Source organism: Nerophis ophidion, linkage group LG15, assembly GCF_033978795.1.
Source record: "Nerophis ophidion isolate RoL-2023_Sa linkage group LG15, RoL_Noph_v1.0, whole genome shotgun sequence".
Taxonomy (NCBI): Eukaryota; Metazoa; Chordata; class Actinopteri; order Syngnathiformes; family Syngnathidae; genus Nerophis; species Nerophis ophidion.
In genome coordinates this window covers 14,403,323-14,429,283 of record NC_084625.1, presented here as the reverse complement: position 1 = coordinate 14,429,283, position 25,961 = coordinate 14,403,323, and the positions used below count along the sequence as shown (strand labels likewise).

The 25,961-nt window shown below is 41.7% G+C and overlaps 1 protein-coding gene across 1 annotated transcript in view; it reads right to left on the bottom strand.

The window, feature by feature from the left end:
* Positions 1-25,961, bottom strand: part of LOC133569299 (cadherin-12-like) — a 343,124-nt gene that overhangs the window by 21,855 nt on the left and 295,308 nt on the right. The window contains exon 8 of the mRNA XM_061921526.1: positions 12,475-12,611. Coding sequence (XP_061777510.1) covers positions 12,475-12,611 — 137 coding nt within the window. The remainder of the gene's footprint in view (positions 1-12,474; positions 12,612-25,961) is intronic.

Here is a 25,961-nt window from a genome sequence, read left to right as displayed (position 1 = left end):
TTTATGAATCAGAACGCCTGAGCGCCCTTTCAAGCTTTTATTATTATTATTATTATTTTTTTTTATTGCTTATCACTTTTTTTAAATTAAACCTCCTTTTAAAAGAAATAAACACACCGCATGCAAACGGCGGCTCTATTCGAACGTGTCCGCAGTAAATAAGATCAAGCAAAATGCATGGAATGGCTGGAATTAGTTTTTCGGGGGACGGGGGTATTAGTTCACGCCGGTGGTCTTCCCCTGTCCTCGTTAGGCGCCACTAAATCAGCCACCGGGGGGGAGGAGAGGACGCCAAAAGGCTCCGGTGCGCCTTCTGCTTGCCGCCTCTCTGGAGAGCTGCAGATGGCGCTCTATTTTTTTGTTTCCGCATGACCGCCGAGCAAAGACGAATGGACGAATCTCCCCTTTGGGATTATGGGGGGGGGGGGAATCCGCCTGCGTTCCGTGGTTTGCGGATGCGGGGAGAGTGATTGTTCAATTCCTGATGAATAAGAGACGGTTGTGTAGCTTTATGACTCCTATTCGTCGTCTTTTTTCCGCGTTTTCTGTCGGACATCTCCGTTTTTCGTTCATTTTCCACTTAATGTTGGAGTGGTTGAACTAAGTGGGTGATCCATTCTGCAGCTTAACTATACTTTGTCATCATTGTTGTCGAAGTCTGCAAAAACTCTCACTGTTATGTTAGATCCACTATGGACTGGACTCTCACACTATTATGTTCAATCCACTATGGACTGGACTCTCACACTATTATGTTAGATCCACTATGGACTGGACTTTCACTATTATGTTAGATCTACTATGGACTAGACTCTCACTATTATGTTAGATCAACTATGGACTGGACTCTCACTATTGTGTTAGATCCACTATGGACTGGACTCTCACGCTATTATGTTAGATCCACTATGGACTGGACTCTCACTGTTATGTTAGATCCACTATGGACTGGACTCTCACGCTATTATGTTAGATCCACTATGGACTGGACTCTCACTATTATGTTAGATCCACTATGGACTGGAGTCTCACACTATTATGTTAGATTCACTATGGACTGGACTCTCACACTATTATGTTAGATCCACTATGGACTGGACTGTCAGTATGGACTGGACTCGCACTATTATGTTAGATCCACTATGGACTGGACTCTCACACTATTATGTTAGATCCACTATGGAATGGACTGCCACTATTATGTTGGATCCACTATGGAATGGACTCTCACACTATTATGTTAGATCCACTATGGACTGGACTCTCACACTATTATGTTAGATCCACTATGGAATGGACTGCCACTATTATGTTGGATCCACTATGGACTGGACTCTCACACTATTATGTTAGATCCACTATGGACTGGACTCTCACACTATTATGTTAGATCCACTATGGACTGGATTCTCACTATTATGTTAGATCCACTATAGACTGGATTCTCACTATTATGTTCAATCCACTATGGACTGGACTCTCATACTATTATGTTAGATCCACTATGGACTGGACTCTCACTATAATGTTAGATCCACTATGGACTGGATTCTCACACTATTATGTTAGATTCACTATGGACTGGACTCTCACACTATTATGTTAGATCCACTATGGACTGGACTCTCACACTATTATGTTGGATCCAATATGGACTGGACGCTCACTATTATGTTAGATCCACTATGGACTGGAAACTCACACTATTATGATAGATCCACTATGGACTGGACTCTCACACTATTATGTTAGCTCCACTATGGACTGGACTCTCACTATTATGTTGGATCCATTATGGACTGGATTCTCACTATTATGTTGGATCCACTATGGACTGGACTCTCACTATTATGTTGGATCCAATATGGACTGGACGCTCACTATTATGTTAGATCCACTATGGACTGGACTCTCACAATATTATGTTAGATCCACTATGGACTGGACTCTGACTATTATGTTCGATCCACTATGGACTGGAAACTCACACTATTATGTTAGATCCACTATGGACTGGACTCTCACACTATTATGTTAGCTCCACTATGGACTGGACTCTCACTATTATGTTAGAACCACTATGGACTGGACTTTCACAATATTATGCCAGATCCACTATGGACTGGACTCTCACAATATTATGTCAGATCCACTATGGACTGGACTCTCACAATATTATGTCAGATCCACTATGGACTGGACTCACTATTATGCTAGATCCACTATGGACTGGACTCTCAGTATTATGTTAGAACAGGGAGAAAAGTAAGAAAAGTCGGTAAAATGTTCAAAAATCACACCTGGGTTCGAGCGCCACAAGTCTTAAGACTCCATGTGGGACTCGAACCTGGGCAGGTATTTTGTACATTTTTGGGACTTTTGCCGACTTTTCCACCTTTTATCCCCCACTTCCCGTGGGGCTCGGCTGGGTGTGTTGTGGACATTTGGGGCATCCCGGGACTTTTGCGGCCGGCGGCGGGACTCGGACTGGAACCCGGGGAGGTATTTTGGACAAAATTTGGACTTTTGACCATTTTGGCCGCCTTTTCCCCTTTTCTTCCCCTGCCTTCCTCTGCATCATTGCTGGGTGTGTTTTGAACATCTGGAAAAAAATTGTTTCAAGCATATTTTACTTAATATAGGTCATGGGTGTCAAACTCTGGCCCGCGGGCTAAATTTGGCCCACCGTGTAATTTAATTTGGCCCTTGAGGCAATATCAAATTAACATTAGAGCTGGCCTGCTGGTATTATAACGCCGCATTCACCGCTAATACTCACACTTACCAACCCTCCCGATTTTGCCGGGAGACTCCCGAATTTCAGTACCCTTGCCGAAAATCACCCGGGGCAACCATTCTCCCGAATTTCTCTCGATTTCCACCCAAACAACATCATTGGGGACGTGCCTTAAAGGCAGCGCATTCAAAGTCCTCTACAACCTGTCGTCCCGTCCGCTTTTTCTCCACACAAACATTGTGCCGGCCCGGTCACATACTATATGCGGACTTTACACACAAACAAGTGAATGCAAGGCATACTTGGTCAACCGCTATACAGGTCACACTGAGGGTGGCCGTATAAACAACTTTAACACTGTTACAAATATGCGCCACACTGTGAACCCACACCAAACAAGAATGACAACCACATTTAGGGAGAACATCCGCACAGTAACACAACATAAACACAACAGAACAAATACCCAGAACCCCTTGCAGCACTAACTCTTCCGGGATGCTACAATATACACCCCCCGCTACCACCAAACCCCCCAAGTTATTGTTGATGTTTACATCAGAAAGCTGCAAATAGGAAAGAGGCATTCAATTTTTTTATTTAAATTTTATTTAAAACTTTAATTTTTAAGTTAATTTTTATTTGAAAATCGGTTTTGCATGTCACTATAAAGTTATACACGCCTTGCTCGTTCAATATTCAATGCAAAACTTGTTTGGGTCCCTATTAAAAAGTTAATTTGTTCAACCTTGGCCCGCGGTTTTGTTCAGTTTTAAATATTGGCCCACTCTGTATTTGAGTTTGACACCCCTGATACAGGTCATCAAATCTCAGCAACAAGCTGTAATTACTGAGATCATTTAGGACCAAAACACTTAAAACAAGTAAAACACTCAGACATAAAATCTGCTTAGTGAGAAGAATGATCTTATCAGACAGAAAATAAGCAAATATCAGCCTTATTTGAGATATATAATCTTACTTGGATTTCAGTTTTTGCATTGTATGTTGATACTAAAATATTGGGATTAGAACGACCCTATTGCAAAGTCAGAGTGAAAAGAAATAATTTTATCAATTTTTTTACACCTATTACAATCACTAAAGTTAGTCTTGTAAAGTTTTTAGCAATGCATAAACCCTACGTAGTTCCAGCTCTTTTATTGGTAGTTCTTAGATCAAAACCTTTTGCAGAGGCCTCGCTCCAGGCACGGTTCTACCAGCTCCCCAACACGGACCGAAAATGTTGTCTAAAGACTTTGGCAGGAGGTGAAGCAGCTTAAGAAAAACAAGGAAAACACTTTTTCAAACTAGGCTAAGCTACCTTCTGTTATGTCTGAGGCCAAATGAACAGATTTTCTTGTTCCGACAGTGAGCGAGTAAACCGTCTGAGGTAAGCAGAAAACTCCACCAAATTCCTCTGGGTGTTGAGGAAACCCCAAACAGCTCAACGAGAAAAGTTCCGGTCCAAAAAATAAAAACAAAACACTTTCACGCTGCCGGGGCCAGAAAAAGAACTCCATTTTTTGTTCTAAGGAAGAACTAAGTGGGTGATCCATTTTGCAGCTAAAAAAAAAAAAAATGCAATGTCATTATTGTTGTAGAAGTCTGCAAAAAAGAAACAAAAAAGTTTATTTCCGTTTCAACAACCCCTTCCTTAAAACGGATTCAGACGACACACTTAAACTCAATTATGTGGAGTAAAATTATAGACCAGGCTGATTATTTTTCATCAATTAGTTATTTTTAATCAAATTATTATCCTAAATAACTATGAACAACGGGGATTTGTGCAGTATTACATCACGCCCTCTTCATGGTCCGTAACAGTACCCCCCCACCCACACTAAAACACACATGCAACAAAATTGTAACGTTTTGTTACAAAAAGTGTTTAAAAAAAAGTCTGATTTCACTCACAGGTTTAACAGGAATATAATATTTCATCATAGCTCCTGTTTCCGAAGTCTTTCCCTTCTCGAACGTCTCTTTGGTGCATGTGTAGATGTGATTGACAGCCTGTATCCCGCCCATCTTAAAAAAAACAAAAAACTAGTGAAGTTGCCACGTTTTGTAATTCGTACAGAATACAATCATTTAATATTGATCAGACGATTAATGTCCCCCCAAAAAAAATCAGATTTGACGATGGAAATCCTTGGTCAAAGACCGTCTTAGTCATTAAACCATGTAACTAGAGATGTCAGATAATGGCTTTGTTGCCGATATTCAATCAATCATTCAATCAATGTTTATTTATATAGCCCCAAATCACAAATGTCTCAAAGGACTGCACAAATCATTACGTCTACAACATCCTCGGAAGAACCCACAAAAGGGCAAGGAAAACTCACACCCAGTGGGCAGGGAGAATTCACATCCAGTGGGACGCCAGTGACAATGCTGACTATGAGAAACCTTGGAGAGGACCTCAGATGTGGGCAACCCCTCTCCTCTAGGGGACCGAAAGCAATGGATGTCGAGCGGGTCTAACATGATACTGTGGAAGTTCAATCCATAGTGGCTCCAACACAGCCGCGAGAGTTCAGTTCAAAGCGGATCCAAGACAGCAGCGAGAGTCCCGTCCACAGGAGACCATCTCAAGCGGAGGCGGATCAGCAGCATAGAGATGTCCCCAATCGATACAGGCGAGCGGTCCATCCTGGGTCCCGACGAGCGGTCCATCCTGGGTCTCGACTCTGGACAGCCAGTACTTCATCCATGGTTATCGGACCGGACCCCCTCCAATATTGTCTAACTCTTAACTACCGACTACAGCAGGGGTCGGGGAACCTTTTTGGCTGAGAGAGCCAAAAAGCCAAATATTTTAGAATATATTTCCGTAAGAGCCATGTAATATTTTTTTTAACACTGAACACAACCAAACACGTGCATTTTTAAGCAAGACCAACATTTCTAGAGTATAATAGGTCTCTTATTCTGAAGCTAACTGTGGAGGGGGCGTGGCCTGCGGGCCTGCAGCGACAGGTGCGTAGACGGCCCACCTGGGCCTTGTTATCTCATCACCTGTCGCTCTGTTATAAGAAGCAGCCAGGAGGAGAGACTGGGTTGGGGCTGGAAATACTATTGCTGGAAAGCAACTGAGAGACTTATTGAAAAATAAAACAATATTTTAACCCTGAAACAGGCTCTCATGTCGGTGCTTGGGGGTCTGAAGAACCCCCAGGAGGGCAAGCCCCACACCAATGAATAATAAATAAATAACTTCTTACCATTGACGCAACTTCTTGAACAGGTCTGGTAGAAAAACGGATGGATGGATTAAAAATGCATGATAATGTTTTACATTTTGAACATTATTTTTAACACTGTGATTACAAGTGGAATTATTCATTACTTATCGTGTTAAGCAACGGATTTATCAGAGAGCCAGATGCAGTCATCAAAAGAGCCACATCTGGCTCTAGAGCCATAGGTTCCCTACCCCTGGACTACAGTATGAACCGATACCGATATATACAGTTGTGAAATCAACACATTATTATGCCTAATTTTGTTGCGATGCTCCGCTGGATGCATTAAACAATGTAACAAGGTTTTCCCCCAAAAATAAATCACCTCAAGTTATGGAAAAAAAAATAATTATTGAAGTCACAAAGTGCATTCGTTTTTTTCAACGTGTCTCAAAACAGCAACTTGGAATTTGAGACATGCTCTCCCTGAGAGAGCATGAGGAGGTTGAGGTGGGCGAGGTAGGGGATAGCGAAGGGTGTATATTATAGTGGTCCGGAAGAGTTGGTGCAGCAAGGGGTTCTGGGTATTTGTTCTGTTGTGTTACGGTGCGGATGTTCTCCCGAAATGTGTTTGTCATTCTTGTTTGGTGTGGGTTCACAGTGTGGAGCATATTTGTAACAGTGTTAAATTTGTTTCTACGGCCACCCTCAGTGTGACCTGTATGGCTGTTGATCAACTATGTCTTACTGCGTCTACAGAAGCCAAATATAACATGTGGCTGGGCTGGCACTCTTGGTACAGGTTGTAGAGAACGGTAAAGGCAGTGCTTCCACGGTGCCCCATTAATATTGTTGTTTGGGGGCAATTCGGGAGAATGTTTACCCCTGGAGGGGCCCTGAAAATTGGGAGTCTCCCGGAAAAATCGAGGGTATACAAGTATGACGCTGCAAAGCGCCATTCATATAAAACTCGCGGGCCGCAACAACATTCAATTTTCACATCAAGGTGCGGGCCGCAAAATAACGACTGGCGGGCCGCATGTTTGAGACCCCTGCCTTAAGGTTTATCGGTGCTCTGTACTTTTCCCTACCTCCGTGTACCACTCCATACATCAGCGTTTTAAAAAGTCATACATTTTACTTTTTGATGCCGATAATTTCCGATATTACATTTTAAAGCATTTATCGCCCGATATCGGCAGGCCGATATTATCGGACATCTCTACATGCAACAGGTGTTTGCATCAGATTGATCGATGTATTTATTTATGAAAGCGGTCTCTCATGTGCCATGGGGGCTATAGGTCGGAATTTGTGTTGTCCTGATCCCAATATTTTGATACCAGAACCAAAATGTGTTTGGATACATTATTTTAAATAAAGGGGACTAAAAAAAAACAACCTTATTGGCTTCATTTTAACATAGAAATCTAATGATACATTAAACATATGTTTCTTATTGCAAGTTTGTCCTTAAAATAAAATAGTGAACGTACAAGACAACGTGTCTTTTATTAGTAAGTAAACAAACAAAAGGCTCCTAATATAGTCTGCTGACATATGCAACAACATATTGTGTCATTTATCATTCTTTTATTTTGTCAACATTATTAGGGACAAGTGGTAGAAAATGAATTATTAATCCACTTGTTCATTTACTGTTAATATCTGCTTACTTTATCTTTTAACATGTTTTACCCACACTTCTGTTAAAATGTAATAATCACTTGTTTGATACTTTGCATACGTTTTGGATGATACGACAAATTTGGTTATCGATCCGATACCAAGTAGTTACAGGATCATACATCGGTCATAATTCAAGTTCTCCGGTGTCTCCTGAGTTTATAAACATTAAAAAAAAAAAAAAAAAAATATGATGAAAAATATCAATGTAATCATTGTGGTATCGACTTCATACTGTACTCGTTACGGTCTATCTGTATAGATCCACTCATTTGTTTACATTCAGGCAGTTAGCTATTGTATCCTCCTTCGTGTGTGTAGTGAAGCATGTTTAACTATTCCTCGTCCTGCAGGGATGATATTTGTTAGAAACATACATTATTTGTCGCCACGGAGATGAGGATTAGTGATTTAGAAGTCGCTAAAACACTGTGGATGGACGTTAGCGGCTAGCTAGCTATTTTTTAAAGCACCTCTCGCAGAGCGGTGCTTCAGTGTTTATGGCTTCACCTTTATCGTTAGGTTTAAAGCCAACATAAATCCATTCTCCCTCTTCTGTCTTCACACTGTTTCCACTTGTAAGTGCTCTGTGTGTGTGTGTGTGTGTGTGTGTGTGTGTGTGTGTGTGTGTGTGTGTGTGTGTGTGTTTACTCGCATGATTCACTTTGGCTCATATTACCAACAATTTCACCACGGTGGAAAAAAAAAATAGATGTATTTTTCAAAGACTGATTCCATATTAGTACCATTATATCGTACCTTCCTAGTTAGGATTGAACAAGCTCTACTTCTTCCTGCTCCTTTTCTTTTTATTATTTTTCTTAAGTATATCGGATTGTGCAAGTGTAAACAATTGCTGTTAGGAATGGAACAGTAGGGAAGGGATTTGTATGGCTCCCTTCCAGGGTGGATTTCGCGTGAGGAAGAGATGTGATTAGTCATTTTGCAATTCAGTCTGCTGAAAATGATGGAAAGTGCCACTCTACATAGCAACTGAGTCAGTGGTCAGAGTTGAAAGTGCCACAAAACACATTTTAAAGATATTCAACACTCTTTAGTCATCATCATCATCATCAGCAGCAGCCGTTGTCAGTCCACTGCTGGACGAAAGCCTCAGCATGTTTCTGCCATTTGGCGTACTTTTCATGCTAGTTATTAGCCTACACCTTCCACTCTGGCTTGGTGCGGGTTGCAAGGGGTATTTAATATCAGAGATCCTCCTCCTAGACTAATTGCCTTACTGGGCTGTTAAACTTAGTCTGCCCTGTTGGTTGGCCGCGCCCCATTTATCCAGGGGCCCGCACTCTTTAGTGCAAGTCCTAAATTTGTCATGTTTCATGTGTCAGGTAAACCCCCGAATAAATCCTCTTCCTACGGTGTGTGACTTTTACAAAACCCAAAACCGGTGAAGTTGGCGCCTCGTGTAAATCTTAACTAAAGACAAAATACAATTTTATTTTATTCAATTGAATAGACATCAAAGTCAAGATACTTAACGTTCGAACTGGTAAACTTTGTTATTTTTTGGAAAATATTAGCTCATTTGGTATTTGATGCCTGCACCATGTTTCAAAAAAGCTGGCACAAGTGGCAAAAAACTGAGAAAGTTAAGGAATGCTTATCAAACACTTATTTTTAATTTTCCTGAAGGAATCAATAAAGTTCTATCCTATCTATCGATCGATCTAATCTAATCTATCTTATTTGGAACATCCCATGGGTGAACCGCCATAATTGGGAACAGGCAGGTGCCATGATTAGGGATAAACCAACCTCCATGAAATGCTCAGTTTTCACAAACAAGGACGGGGCGAAAGGGTCACCACCTTGTTTACAAATGTGTCAGCAAAATGTTTAGGAAGAGCATTTCTTAACCAGCTATTGCAAGAAATTTACGGATTTCACCATCTATGGTCCGTAATATCATGAAAACGTTCAGAGAATCTGGAGAAATCACTGCAAGAAAGGGATGATATTATGGACCTTTGATCCCTCAAACGGTACTGCATCAAAAAGCGACATCAGTGTGTAAACGATATATCCTCATGGACTCAGGAACACTACATAAAATCACTGTCAGTAACTACAATTTGTCGCTACGTCTGTAAGTGCAAGTTAAAACTACTAGACAAAGAAAAAGCCATTTATCAACAACACCCAGAAACACCGCCGGCTTCGCGGGGCTCATCTAAGATGGACTGATGCAAAGTGGAAAAGTGTTCTGTGGTCTGACGAGTCCACATTTTAAATTGCTTTTGGAAACTGTGGACGTCGTGTTCTCCGGAACAAAGAGGAAAAGAACCATCGAAAGCCAGCATCTGTGATGGTATGGGGGTGTATTAGTGCCCAAGGCATGGGTAACTTACACATCTGTGAAGGCACCATGAATGCTGAAAGGTCCATACAGGTTTTGGAGCAACATATGTTGCCATCCAAGCAACGTTATCATGGACGCCCCTGCTTATTTCAGCAAGACAATGCCAAGCCACATGTTACAAAATTGTGGCTTCATAGTAAAATAGTGCGGGTACTAGACTGGCCTGTGTGGACCACATTATGAAGCCTGAAATACCACAACAAAGACTGTTGAACAATTAAGGTGTGCATCAAGCAAGAATGGGAAATAATTCCACCTGAAAAGCTTCAAAAAATGTTTTTCTCAGTTCCCAAACGTTTACTGAGTGTTGTTAACACGATTGTAAAAATGCCCCTGTGCCAACTTTTTTGCAATGTGTTGCTGCCTCTAAATTCTAAGTTATTTGCAAAAAAAAATAAAATATTGGGATCAGGACGACCCTATCGCTAAGTGCAATGTCAGAGTGAAAAGAGAGAACTTTATCTATTTTTTTTTTTTACACCTATTACAATCACTAAAGTTAGTCTTGTAAAGTTTTTAGCAATGCATAAACCTTACGTAGTTCCAGCTCTTTTATTGGTAGTTCTTAGATCAAAACCTTTTGCAGAGGCCTCGCTCCAGGCACGGTTCTACCAGCTCCCCAACACGGACCAAAAATGTTGTCTAAATACTTTGGCACGAGCTGAAGCAGCTTAACAAAAACAAGGAAAACACTTTTTCAAACTTGCTAAACTACCTTCCGTTACGTCTGAGGCCAAATGAACAGATTTTGTTTTTCCGACAGTGAGCAAGAAAGAAGTCTGAGGTAAGCAGAAAACTCCACCAAATTCTTCTGGGTGTTAAAGAAACCCCAAACAGCTCAACGAGAAAAGTTCCGGTCCAAAAAATAAAAACAAAACAGTTTCACACTGCTGGGCCGGAAAAAGAACTCAATTTTTTGTTCTAAAGAAGAACTAAGTGGGTGATCCATTTTGCAGCTAAAAAAAAATGCTCTGTCATTATTGTTGTAGAAGTCTGCAAAAAAGAAACAAAAAACGTTTCTTTCAGTTTCAACAACCCTTTCCTTAAAACGGATTCAGACGACACACTTAAGCTCAATTAATATGTGGAGTAAAATTATAGACCAGGCTGATTATTTTTCATCAATTAGTTATTTTCAATTAAGTTATTATCCTAAATAAATATGAATAACGGGGCCTTGTGCAGTATTACATCCCGCCCTCTTCATGGTGAAGTGAATTATATTTTATATAGCGCTTTTCTCTAGTGACTCAAAGCGCTTTACATAGTGAAACCCAATATCTAAGTCACATTTAAACCACTGTGGGTGGCACTGGGAGCAGGTGGGTAAAGTGTCTTGCCCAAGGACACAACGGCAGTGACTAGGTTGGCGGAAGCGGGAATCGAACCTGCAACCCTCAAGTTGCTGGCACGGCCACTCTACCAACCGAGCTATACCGCCCCACAATGGTCCGTGACAGTATCCCCCACCCACACTAAAACACACATGCAACAAAATTGTAACGTTTTGTTACAAAAAGTTTCTCAGCTCCAACATTAAATATCTTATCTTTGCATATTCAATTGAATATGAGTTGAAAAGGATTTGCAAATCATTGTATTCTGTTTTTATTTACCACATACACAATGTGCCAACTTCACTTCAAAGTATTACCACACATTGCTACTCTGCCCGTGACTCATCAGCAAGAAGCATTATTTGTGTGGATGTTATTTATTGTTGCTGGTGATCACACAATCCAATCCCCGGCAGCAGAAAGTCTTGCCAAATCTCATCCAAGGTCAAGAGCTCTCTCAAGTCGGATGGAAGCAAACTCTGCGGCGTCGAGTTTACATCCTTCTATTATTTCCCCGAGATGCCTTTTGTATGTTGAACCGCGCTCTCTGAGGCAGGACTCGTGCGAGCGAGGCGCAGGTGGGCGAAGGCCAGACGTTCCCTGAGTACTCCGGGACTCCTCACCCCAGCCGATTCCGGTTGCCATGCGCCCGCTTGCAAGGAACAATTAGCACGGTCGGCGCCGTGACCTTGCACGGCGGCCGGCGATATCCGTTTCCAAGGTGACGGCGAGCTGCGGGCTTAATGAATATACAGCGTGGGTAATTTTGATGGAGCACCCGGCCTGCCGGCGGGATAATGACTTTGACGCTTCTTAGCCGAAATGATGACTTGATGACGATGGATTTGCTTATTTATCCGGGAAATTTGCTCCACTTCCTTCCGCTTTAAAAGAAAAAAAAAGGGATAATTAGCTCGATGGCGACAGCTCTGTCCGCCATTAATCCGCTGTAAAACTCAGCGGCGAGAGACGCTCCCCATCATCGTTAAAAAAATAAAAACAGTTCAGATGAGCGTGCCCGAGGCGTCCCTCAGGGAGCGCTATCCTGCTTTACGGCGCGCCGTAAACCTCTCGGCAAAACTGTGATTGAGTATTGGCTGGAATAAAAACGTGGGTTAAATCCAACATGGCGGTCATACTCACTCAGCTTGGTGGCCACGATGGAAATGTTGTGCCAGGCCACGCTCTCGCGGTCCAGGAGCTCGTTGGTGGAGACGGTGCCTTCCACCGGGTCGATGTCGAAGTAGCTGTCCAGGTCGCTCCTCCAGTCGATGGAGTACCTGGTACCCCCCCAAAAAAAATGTGACTTTCAGACAATAATCAACTTGTCAGAGTGTTCATTACTCATTCGGAAACGCTTATTTCACAGCAAATGTGTTGAGGAAGGTGTGTACATTCCAATCTGGGAAAGGGTCGCATGCACTTAGGGCAGGGGTTGCCAACCCAAAACGTTGAACGAACCATATTGGACCAAAAATACAAAAAACTAAGAATTGAGATAACTCCTGGAAATTACTGGCTTTTAATGTCCAAAAAGGTATGGAAGTCAATAACATCAACAAAGCGCACCTTTATGTGTTCACGCACAGTATAAAACACTCGGTTGACAAAATGAAACACACTAAGGCAGGGGTCGGCAACCCAAAACGGTGAAAGAACCATATTGGACCAAAAATACAGAAAACTAATTTGTCTGGAGCCGCAACAAATAAAAAACCATAAAGAAATCAACACATGACGTAAGTGTCTGTTAGCTGTATCAGCCTACTATCAAAATGACTATGTGTCGCAGGCTGAAGCAAATCTTCGTTGACAGAAATGTCAAAATGTAATATTTATTCTACACATTAGAAACCCATTAATAAATCAGAGGCTACTCAGAAGGTGAGATAACTCCTGGAAATTACTGGCTTTTAATGTCCAAAAAGGTATAGAAGTCAATAACATCAACAAAGCGCACATTTTATGCATTTACGCACAGTATAAAACACTAGGTTGACAAAATGAGACACACTAAGGCAGGGGTCGGCAACCCAAAACGTTGAAAGAGCCATATTGGACCAAAAATACAAAAAATAATCAGTCTGGAGCCGCAAAAAATGAAAAACCATAAAGAAGTCAACACATGACGAAAGTGTCTTTGTTAGCTATATCAGCCTACTATCAAAATGGCTATGTGTCGCAGGCTGAAGCAAATCTTCGTTGACAGGAATGTTAAAAATGTAATATTTATTCCACACATTTTTACAACATTAGAAACCATTAGTAAATCGGAGGTTACTCAGAAGCTGAGATAACCCCTGGAAATTACTGGCTTTTAATGTCCAAAAAAGTATAGATGTGTGTCCCCAAGTTAAAGGAAACAGCAGGCTGTCTTCTTTTAATAAATTAATTAACATTTTTAGCAAGCTCGGTAATGTTTGCTGTGGTCTGGAACAACATGGCACACAAACAACTGTCTGAAATGCAGCCAACATTAAATACAGATAATGTGTCACGAGACATGCAAAACTAAATTATATATAAAGAGGATGAAAGTAAAGAATATTAAATGACCTCAAATATACCTACAAATGTGGCATAATGATGCATTATGTACATACAGCTAGCCCAAATAGCATGTTAGCATTGATTAGCTTGCAGTCATGCACTGACCAAATATGCCTGATTAGCACTCCAACAAGTCAATAACATCAACAAAGCGCACCATTATGCATTCACGCACAGTATAAAACATTCGGTTGACAAAATGAGACACACGTAGGTGAGTTCAAGAACCGCCGAAATTAGTAGGACAAAAGAATGCTCACCAAATACACACAAACATATTAAACAGTGGGCTTTTTAACAATTGGGAAGTGTTGTGTCATGTTTGTCCCCAAACAAAAAACATACTGAAACAAAAAAAAACAAAAAATCTTTTTTTTATTTTTTTTTAATGCTCCAAGGAGTCACTAAGGCGGCACTAAAGAGCCTCATGTGGCTCGAGAGCCGCTGGGTGCTGAACCCTGATTTAGGGTAAAACTTTTTTTATTGATTTTTTTTTTTTTTTTTTTTTGTGCCCTGTCCAGGTTCTCAGGGAAATCATATAGTGGATTGCCTGTATCGGCTGTTCAGACTTACTTAACAAAAGAGAATTGTAAGATACTCCTATTGTTGCCTTATTTGAATTTGACTTTATTTAACGTATTTATATTATCATTTGGTGCAGGAGGGAATAGAAACACTAGGGGATAGAAACAGGAGGGGATAGAAAGAGAGAAAAAGGAAGACAGAGGGCGAAATTGTGGGAATAAGCGGGGGATTAGACAGAGAGACAAAAACAACCAGCAAACACAATAAAAACAACAACAATAGAACAACACCAGCACATAAAACATGTACAAATGATGGTAAAATTGATAGAAAAGAAGCTATTAGCGAAATAAATAATAATACAGAAATAACAATGAGCAATTTTACACCAAAACTGGAGCAATACAAATACCAATAGAAATAGCGCTATCGAAAATGAACAATACCAGTAATTTACCTCGATTATCAACAATACAGTTGTTCAAATGCAACAATACATATACATAATGATAACTACAGATAGAAAAAAGGAATAGAGGCAACCTTTAAATATACAACCCAGGTTGTATATAGGACAACATAGCATTAAAAACAATAACCAGCATCAATAATAAAACTCGATTTTTGGGGCAGGATTTCTGCATTTATTTGATTTGATTTTTGATTTTTTTTTTATCAAGGATCCTCATTAGATGGTTGCCACAACAACCCACTAGTCTTCCCGGGGTCCACAAACTCAACACAATTACAATTAAAAGCATATAAATATAACTACACATTACAGAAAAAAATTAAAAGCATCAATAAGAAAACAAGCAAGCAATTTTTTACAGTCACATAATGAATATTACCATATAAATATAACTACACAATACAAAACCAAACAGAAATCAACAAGCAAACTAGTTTACAGACTGAGATAAAATATGACTTTCCTTTTAAAAACCTGTTTACTTCAATGCCAGTGCAAATTCGAGGCAAGTTATTCCAGAGCGATACAGATCTATAAATAAAATATTTCCACTAATAGTTCTTCCTGGGATGATGGAGTACAAAATGCTCTCTTACTAAACGCCCTTGTGTTATGATTATGTCAAAAAAAATCAATCAATGTTTATTTATCCAGCCCTAAATCACTAGTGTCTCAAAGGGCTGCACAAGCCACAACGACATCCGTGGTTCAGCGCCCATATAAGGGCAAGGAAAAACTCACAACCCAGTGGGATGTCGATGAGAATGACGATGACAAACCTTGGAAAGGACCGCAGATGTGGGGTCGAGTGGGTCTGACATAATATTGTAAAAGCCCAGTCCATAATGGATCTAAAATAATAGTGAGAGTCCAGTCCATAGTGGATCTAACATAATAATGCGAGAGTCCAGTCCATAGTGGATGTAACATAATGCGATAGTCCAGTCTATAGTGGATCTAACATAATGCGAGAGTCCAGTCCATAGTGGATCTAACATAATAATACGAGAGTCCAGTCTATAGTGGATCTGACATAATGCGAGAGTCCAGTCCATAGTGGATCTAACATAATAATGCGAGAGTCCAGTCTATATTGGATCTAACATAATAATGTGAGAGTCCAGTCTATAGTGGATCTAACATAATAATGCGAGAGTCCAGTCCATAGTGGATCTAACATAATAATGCGAGAGTCCAGTCTATAGTGGGGCTAACATAATAATGCGAGAGTCCAGTCCATAGTGGATCTAACATAATAATGCGAGAGTCCAGTCCATGGTGGATCTAACATAATAATGCGAGAGTCCAGTCTATAGTGGGGCTAACATAATAATGCGAGAGTCCAGTCTATAGTGGATCTAACATAATAATGCGAGAGTCCAGTCTAAAGTGGGTCTAACATAATGCGAGAGTCCAGTCCATAGTGGGTCCAACATAATAATGCGAGAGTCCAGTCTATAGTGGATCTAACATAATAATGCGAGAGTCCAGTCCATAGTGGATCTAACATAATAGTGAGTCCAGTCTATAGTGGATCTAAAATAATGCGAGAGTCCAGTTTATAGTGGATCTAACAAAATAATGCGAGAGTCCATTCCATTGTGGATCTTACATAATAATGCAAAAGTCCAGTCTATAGTGGGGTCAGCAGGAGATCATCTCGAGCGGAGACAAGTCAGCAGCGTAGAGACGTCCCCAACTGATGCACAGATGAGTGGTCCACCCTGGATCCCGACTTTGGACAACTAACGCCTCACAGAATCCGTGCCCCCCACTCTCCACAAAGGACAGGGAGGCCAGAGCAGAAAAGAAACGGCAGATATACTGGTCTAAAAGGGGTCTATTTCAAGGCTAGAGTAAACAAATGTGTTTCAAGATGGGACTTAAATGCTTCTACTGAGTCATGTGTTTTCATGACCCTGTCATAGTGGCACAGGTCTGGTGGCCACGGATGAAGTGCTAGCTGTCCAGAGTCTGGACCGGGGCTGGACCACTCGCCTGTGCGTCAGTTGGGGACATATCTACGCAGCTGACCCGTCTCCTGCTGGCCCCACCATGGACTGGACTCTCACTATTATGTTATATCCACTATGGATTGGACTTTCACAATATTATGTTAGACCCACTCGACGTCCATTGTGTCCGGTCTCCCCTAGAGAGGGGTGGGGGGTTGTCCACATATGCGGTCCTATCCAAGGTTTCTTATAGTCATCCACATTGATGTCCCACTGAGTTGTGAGTTTTCCTTGCCCTTTTATGGGTTTTGTACAGTGGATGTTGTCGTGGCTTTTGCAGCCCTATGAGGCACTTGTGATTAAGGGCAATATAAATAAACATTGATTGATTGATTTATTGATACATAGTGTATATACCCCCCATTTTTTGTATATATATTTTTTCAAATCACCTGACATGTATACTGTGTCTATGTACATCATTTATCCACTTTTTGGGCGCCGCCCTCCACTGGTTCCGGTTGTACCTAGCCGACAGGAGTTTTTGTGTAAAAATAGACAGTTTTATGTCTTCCACAGCTCCTCTACCACACGGGGTCCCCCAGGGCTCAATCCTTGCCCCAATCTTATTTGTGCTTTACCTTCTTCCCCTTGGTTCTATTTTAGGAAGTATGGTATTGCATTTCATTTTTACGGCGATGATTTCCAGATCTCTTTTCCCATCCATCCATCATCTTCCGCTTATCCGAGGTCGGGTCGCAGGGAAACCCAGACTTCCCTCCCCCCAGCCACTTCGTCTAGCTCTTCCCGGGGGATCCCGAGGCGTTCCCAGGCCAGCCGGGAGACATAGTCTTCCCAACGTGTCCTGGGTCTTCCCCGTGGCCTCCTACCGGTTGGACGTGCCCTAAACACCTCCCTAGGGAGGCGTTCGGGTGGCATCCTGACCAGATGCCCGAACCACCTCATCTGGCTCCTCTCGATGTGGAGGAGCAGCGGCTTTACTTTGAGTTCCTCCCGGATGGCAGAGCTTCTCACCCTATCTCTAAGGGAGAGACCCGCCACACGGCGGAGGAAATTCATTTCGGCCGCTTGTACCCGTGATCTTATCCTTTCGGTCATGACCCAAAGCTCATGACCATAGGTGAGGATGGGAACGTAGATCGACCGGTAAATTGAGAGCTTTGCCTTCCGGCTCAGCTCCTTCTTCACCACAACGGATTGGTACAACGTCCGCATTACTGAAGACGCCGCACCGATCCACCTGTCGATCTCACGATCCACTCTTCCCTCACTCGTGAACATGACTCCTAGGTACTTGAACTCCTCCACTTGGGGCAGGGTCTCCTCCCCAACCCGGAGATGGCATTCCACCCTTTTCCGGGCGAGAACCATGGACTCGGACTTGGAGGTGCTGATTCTCATTCCGGTTGCTTCACACTCGGCTGCGAACCGATCCAGCGAGAGCTGAAGATCCCGGTCAGATGAAGCCATCAGGACCACATCATCTGCAAAAAGCAGAGACCTAATCCTGCGGTCACCAAACCGGAACCCCTCAACGCCTTGACTGCGCCTAGAAATTCTGTCCATAAAAGTTATGAACAGAATCGGTGACAAAGGACAGCCTTGGCGGAGTCCAACCCTCACTGGAAATGTGTTCGACTTACTGCCGGCAATGCGGACCAAGCTCTGGCACTGATCGTACAGGGAGCGGACCGCCACAATAAGACAGTCCGATACTCCATACTCTCTGAGCACTCCCCACAGGACTTCCCGAGGGACACGGTCGAATTCCTTCTCCAAGTCCATGGCACAAAATAACACGGTTCAACGTCTCATTGACTGCCTGCACAACATCAAAGCCTAGTTTTCAGCTAACTTCCTTAGCCTAAATGAAGACAAAACAGAAGTTATGTTGTTCGGTCCAAGTCGCTCAACGTTGACCTCGGCACTCTGACCCCGTATCTCAGCGACTGTGTCACAAACCTGGGGGTAAAGTTTGACTCATTCGAAAAACAAATCAGCGGCATCGTTCAAAAAAGCTTTTATCAACTACGCCGAATAGCGAAAGTGAAACCGCTTCTGTCAGGACATGATCTCGAGAAATTAATTCACGCTTTTAACTCGAATCGGTTGGACTACTGCAATGCCTTTTATGTAGGCATTAGCCAGGCCTCCCTCACCCGCCTGCAGCTCGTCTGCCAGCACAGACCCACAGCCGTGAGCACATCACCCCTATATTAAATAAATAATAAATGATAAATGGGTTGTACTTGTATAGCGCTTTTCTACCTTCAAGGTACTCAAAGCGCTTTGACACTACTTCCACATTTACCCATTCACACACACATTCACACACTGATGGAGGGAGCTGCCATGCAAGGCGCCAACCAGCACCCATCAGGAGCAAGGGCGAAGTGTCTTGCTCAGGACACAACGGACGTGACGAAGTTGGTACTAGGTGGGATTTGAACCAGGGACCCTCGGGTTGCACACGACCACTCTCCCACCGCGCCACGCCGTCCCAACCTCGCGCCAACATATCTCTCCGAACTCCTTCAGACTTACTGCCCCACCCGATCCCTAAAATCAGCCGATCAGCTTCCACTGACGGTCCCTGACACAAGGCTGAAGCTTAGAGGTGACAGAGTTTTCGCTGCTGCTGCTCCCAAGCTCTGGAACGACCCACCTCTGAGTATTAGACAAGCCTCCTGTCTTCCTGTTTTTAAATCGCTCTTAAAAACATACTTTTATTCCTTGGCTTTTAACACTGAGTGATATACATCCTGCAATGGCGCCCCATTATACACCTGCTGTGAACCTGTTTTTATGTTTTATTTATTTATTTTTTATCATGTTCTGTTTGTGTTGTGTTGTTTGCTCGGTTCTCGTATTACCTTTTAACTTGTCCATTGTACAGCACTTTGGCTACCCCTGTGGTAAATTTTAAATAAATGGGTTGTACTTGTATAGCGCTTTTCTACCTTCAAGGTACTCAAAGCGCGTTGACACTACTTCCACATTTACCCATTCACACACACATTCACACACTGATGGAGGGAGCTGCCATGCAAGGCGCCAACCAGCACCCATCAGGAGCAAGGGTGAAGTGTCTTGCTCAGGACACAACGGACGTGACGAGGTTGGTACTAGGTGGGATTTGAACCAGGGACCCTCGGGTTGCGCACGGCCACTCTTCCACTGTGCTGTATAAATAAAGTTAATTTGATTTGATTAGATTTTAAGGTAATTTTTTATATACATGTTACAGGTTACATATATTTTATTATTGATTGTATCGAATGTGATTAATATTTCATGGACCACAATGGAAACGAGCCTTTTGGCTTTGTGTGCCATCCATTTGCCTTTTTAAAGCATTATCAATCAATCAATCAATGTTTACTTATATAGCCCTAAATCACTAGTGTCTCAAAGGGCTGCACAAACCACTACGACATCCTCGGTAGGCCCACATAAGGGCAAGGAAAAACTCACACCCAGTGGGACGTCGGTGACAATGATGACTATGAGAACCTTGGAGAGGAGGAAAGCAATGGATGTCGAGCGGGTCTAACATGATGCTGTGAAAGTTCAATCCATAATGGATCCAACACAGTCGCAAGAGTCCAGTCCAAAGCGGATCCAACACAGCAGCGAGAGTCCCGTTCACAGCGGAGCCAGCAGGAAAACATCCCAAGCAGAGGCGGATCAGCAGCGCAGAGATGTCCCCAGCCGATACACAGGCGAGCAGTACATGGCCACCGGATCGGACCGGACCCCCTCCACAAGGGAGAGTGGGACATAGGAGAAAAATAAAAGAAACGGCAGATCAACTGGTCTAAAAAGGGAGTCTATTTAAAGGCTAGAGTATACAAATGAGTTTTAAGGTGAGACTTAAATGCTTCTACTGAGGTGGCATCTCGAACTTTTACCGGGAGGGCATTCCAGAGTACTGGAGCCCGAAATGAAAACGCTCTATAGCCCGCAGACTTTTTTTGGGCTTTGGGAATCACTAATAAGCCGGAGTCCTTTGAACGCAGATTTCTTGCCGGGACATATGTTACAATACAATCGGCATTGCATGGAATCAATTCTTTAAGATGTCAATAAACTTCTCAATCAATCCAATCATCTGAAGTTTGATTCACCAAGCCATCAATCTCTCCGCCACTAAGAAAGAATGGCAGACGGCTGTATTTGTTTTCTCATTCTGCGTCTTTAAAGCTTGTTTTTTTTTCCGGGAATGAAAGCAAACAGGGGAGTTATCTCATTAATAAGTCCACATTTTAATGAATTGGATTTCCCCGAGTTTTGTTAGTTCTGTTGCGGTGCAGCCACCACATAGGAATACTTAATTTCGGTGCGTGAGTACACACCTTGCATCTGCAATGTCTTCTCACTACTGGTGACCAGATCTTATACTGATATCGGTTTAAAAATAAGAAAAAAACAAGTATCGGATGATATCGGTTTGCGTCTAAAATTGCAGACAGCCAGTTAGCATCTAAATGTCCTCCAATAAACACACAAAGTTGGTCTTTTTTTTTATTTCTGTCAAGTCTTTACCTAAGGTAAACACGGCAGGCTACTAGGAGCTATAAACAGCTAAGCCAGGGGTCGGCAACCTGAAATGGTGAAAGAGCCATTTACGACTAAAAATACAAAAAAACACATTAGTAAATCAGAGCCTACTCGGAAGGTGAGTAACTACTGGAGATGACTGGCTTTTAATGGTCAAAGGTATAGATGTGTGTGTCCCAAGTTAAAGGAAATGCCAGGGTGTCTCTTAATAGATTTATTACAATCCTTGGCAAGCGAGGTAATGTTTGCTGTGGTCTGGAACAAAATGGCACACACACACGACTATCTGAAATGTAGCCAATGCAAACAGCCTTTATTGGTCAGAGTGCAGATAAAACAATGTCAACCAGCACAAGACGTCAACACACATGGTCACACATAACACGACCTGCTCACTCAATTGTGTGGATATTATACAAAAAAGTCACATTACCATAAAAAAAAAAAATATATATATATATATATATATATATATGTACATACACCCATTTAAATCCATTGCAAGGCATGATGGGAAAAACACGTTCCATACTCTTATCCGTGTTTTGACTTTTAGCTGCTTGATATTTTTGATTGAACTTTTACATACTCTTAATATTCAGAAAAAATAATCAATCATGTATTGATTACATTATTATAATGTGTGTGTATATATGTATATGCGTATATGCATATTCACAGTATATGCATACAGTGTACGCACATAAGCACATGCATGTACGCACATGTACAGTATATGCATATTTGCATATGCATATGTGCATATGTTTAGGCACATATGTATATGTGCATATGTCTATGCACATATGTATTTATGTATGGGTGCATATTTGCATGTTCATATTTGCATATGTGTATGGTTGCATAACTATATGTGTATATTTGGTTATGTCTGTTTATATTTACATGTGTATATTTGTATATGCATCTTTATATTTACATGTGCATATTTGCAGGTGCATATGTGCATTTTTATGTGTGCATATTTGCATGTTCATATTTGCATAGGTGCACATATGTGCATAGGTATATGTATATATTTGTATATGTATGTGTATATTTGCATGTGCATATGTACTATATATATATATATATATATATATATATATATATATATATATATATATATATATTATAGTTGCTTTGCATGCAGTCTGCTTTCAATTTTTTTTTATCCCAAAGCGGCCCACCAGTCAAAAAGCTTAGACACCCCTGCTCTAAATGGAAAAGCAGTACCACTGGTATTTTTACAGTAACATTTCTGGCGACTGCACTGTTTCTCCTTTTTTTTTTTTTTTACCGTAAAATCTCCAGTCGTCGTTTTTACAGTATATTTCTGTAAATGGAATAATGGCACCGCTGTTAGTTTGACGGTAAAATTCTGCCAACTGAGCTGCCAGTATTTTTAGTCAAGTTGAATGACTATATATATATATATATATATTTTTTTTTTAGACCCACTGACAGCATCCTCTTCGGCATGGAATTGAGTAGAGTTGCAAAAGTTGTAACTGGAATACTTTTCCAACGAGTGGATGTTGGACACATGGCGTTCCTGTTCGCCTTCCTTTCTTCCTGCGGACGCTAAATTGGCTTCAGGTGTGGGTGATGCATACTTGCCTACGTGCATCACCTTATCTGTGTTTTGGCTCATCATGGTGGAAAGCTTGGGATGGTCTCCTGCTAGATCCACTATCGACTGGACTCTCACTATTATGTTAGATCCACTCTGGACTGGACTCTCACTATTACGTTAGATCCACTCTGGACTGGACTCTCACTATTATGTTAGATCCACTCCGGACCGGACTCTCACTACTATGTTAGATCAACTATGGACTGAACTTAACTATTATGTTAGATCCACTATGGACTGGACTCTCACTACTATGTTGGATCAACTATGGACTGAACTTAACTATTATGTTAGATCCACTATAGACTGGACTCTCACTATTACGTTAGATCCACTCTGGACTGGACTCTCACTATTATGTTAGATCCACTCCGGACCGGACTCTCACTACTATGTTAGATCAACTATGGACTGAACTTAACTATTATGTTAGATCCACTATGGACTGGACTCTCACTACTATGTTAGATCAACTATGGACTGAACTATTATGTTAGATCCACTATGGACTGGACTCTCACTATTACGTTAGATCCACTCTGGACTGAACTCTCACTATTATGTTAGATCCACTCTGGACCCGACTCTCACTACTATGTTAGATCAACTATGGACTGAACTTAACTATTATGTTAGATCCACTATGGACTGGACTCTCACTATTATGTTAGATCCACTATGGACTAAACTCTCACAATATTATGCTAGACCCGTTATGGACTGGACTCTCACTATTATGTTAGATCCTCTATGGACTGGACTCTCACAGTATTATGTTAGATCCTCTATGGACTGGACTCTCACAGTATTATGTTAGATCCACTATGGACTGGACTCCCACTATTATGTTAGATCCACTATGGACTGGACTCCCACGATTATGTTAGATCCACTATGGACTGGACTCTCACTATTATGTTAGATCCACTATGGACTGGACTCTCACTATTATGTTAGATCTACACTGGACTGGACTCCCACTACTATGTTAGATCCACTATGGACTGGACTCTCACTATTATGCTAGATCCACAATGGACTTGATTCTCACTACTGTGTTAGATCCACTATGGACTGCACTCTCACAATATTATGCTAGAACCACTATGGACTGGACTCTCACTATTATGTTAGATCCACTATGGACTGGCACTCACTATTATGTTTGATCCACTATGGACTGGACTCTCACTATTATGTTAGATCCACTATGGACTGGACTCTCACTACTATGTTAGATCAACTATGGACTGAACTTAACTATTTTGTTAGATCCACTATGGACTGGACTCTCACTATTATGTTAGATCCACTATGGACTAAACTCACAATATTATGCTAGACCCATTATGGACTGGACTCTCACTATTATGTTAGATCGACTATGGACTGGACTTTCACTATTATGTTGGATCTACTATGGACTGGACTCTCACTACTATGTTAGATCCACTATGGACTGAACTTAACTATTACGTTAGATCCACTATGGACTGAACTTAACTATTATGTTAGATCCACTATGGACTGGACTCACTATTATGTTAGATCCACTATGGACTGGACTCTCATTATTATGTTAGCTCCCCTATGGACTGGACTCTCACTATTCTGTTAGATCCACCCACTATGGACTGGACTCTCTCTATTGTTAGATCCACCCACTATGGACTGGGCTCTCACTATTCTGTTAGATCCACTATGGACTGGACTCTCACTATTATGTTAGATCCACTATTGACTGGACTCTCACTACTATGTTAGATCCACTATGGACTGAACTTAACTATTATGTTAGATCCACTATGGACTGGACTCTCACTACTATGTTAGATCCAATCTGGACTGAACTTAACTATTATGTTGGATCCACTATGGACTGGACTCTCACTACTATGTTAGATCCAATCTGGACTGAACTTAACTATTATGTTAGATCCACTATGGACTGGACTTTCACTACTATGTTAGATCCACTATGGACTGGACTTTTGTCCCCACATCCGTGGTCCTCTCCAAGGTTTCTCATTGTCATCCCATTGGGTTGAGTTTTTCCTTGCCCTGATGTGGGCTCTGAACCTAGGCTGTCATTGTGGCTTGTGCAGCCCTTTGAGACACTTGTGATTAGGGCTATATAAATAAACATTGATCGATTGATTGACATTGAATGCATTTTCAAATTGCATGCTGGGGTTTCATGCTTCCATCGATGAACCGCAGCCCAGAGCGCCGGCAGCACTCATGCAGCCCTCGACATACTAAAGTTGCTGTCATGATTCAGATTTCTTCTTCATGATGTTGTGCTGCCCAGATCTCACCCACGGCAAACGTCCTAAATTATTGATCAGAGGCCATTGGCGCTGTGCATGAAGCAGTCAGAGCGCTGGACTTGCAACATGAGGGGGATTATGGTCTGATGCTGGCGGGCATTATTATTATTTTTTTTCTCCTTTGGGCTCCAGTTTGGACTTTTTAAGAAGGACCGCCTCACTATGCCACTATTCTGCCTTTTCTTCTTCTTCAAAATGGCGTTCCTCATTTATATTCATCAGTACTTCTTTGTTCTCTTATGGGCTTCAGACTGGATTGAGAAAAAGAGAGAGAGAGAGGCCAGACTCTTATTGTAATAACAACCGTGACAGAAGCACTTGATCGTCCTTTCTTTGAATGCCATTATTCTTCTTTGTCAGACCTGTTCATCAATGATAAATGTTGCATAACTTCCCATGCTGAATTTTTTTTTCCTCGTCTCCGGCGCCAAAGTGCTGGCCTTTGGTGGTTTCCTTGTACATATTGGGGGCATGGTTCTACATCGGGGGTGGCCACATTCTTAAAATGCTGTTACAGACAAAACATGAACAAATCACAATAAAAGAGCAAACGGGTGAAATGTAAAACTTATTTTTTTTTT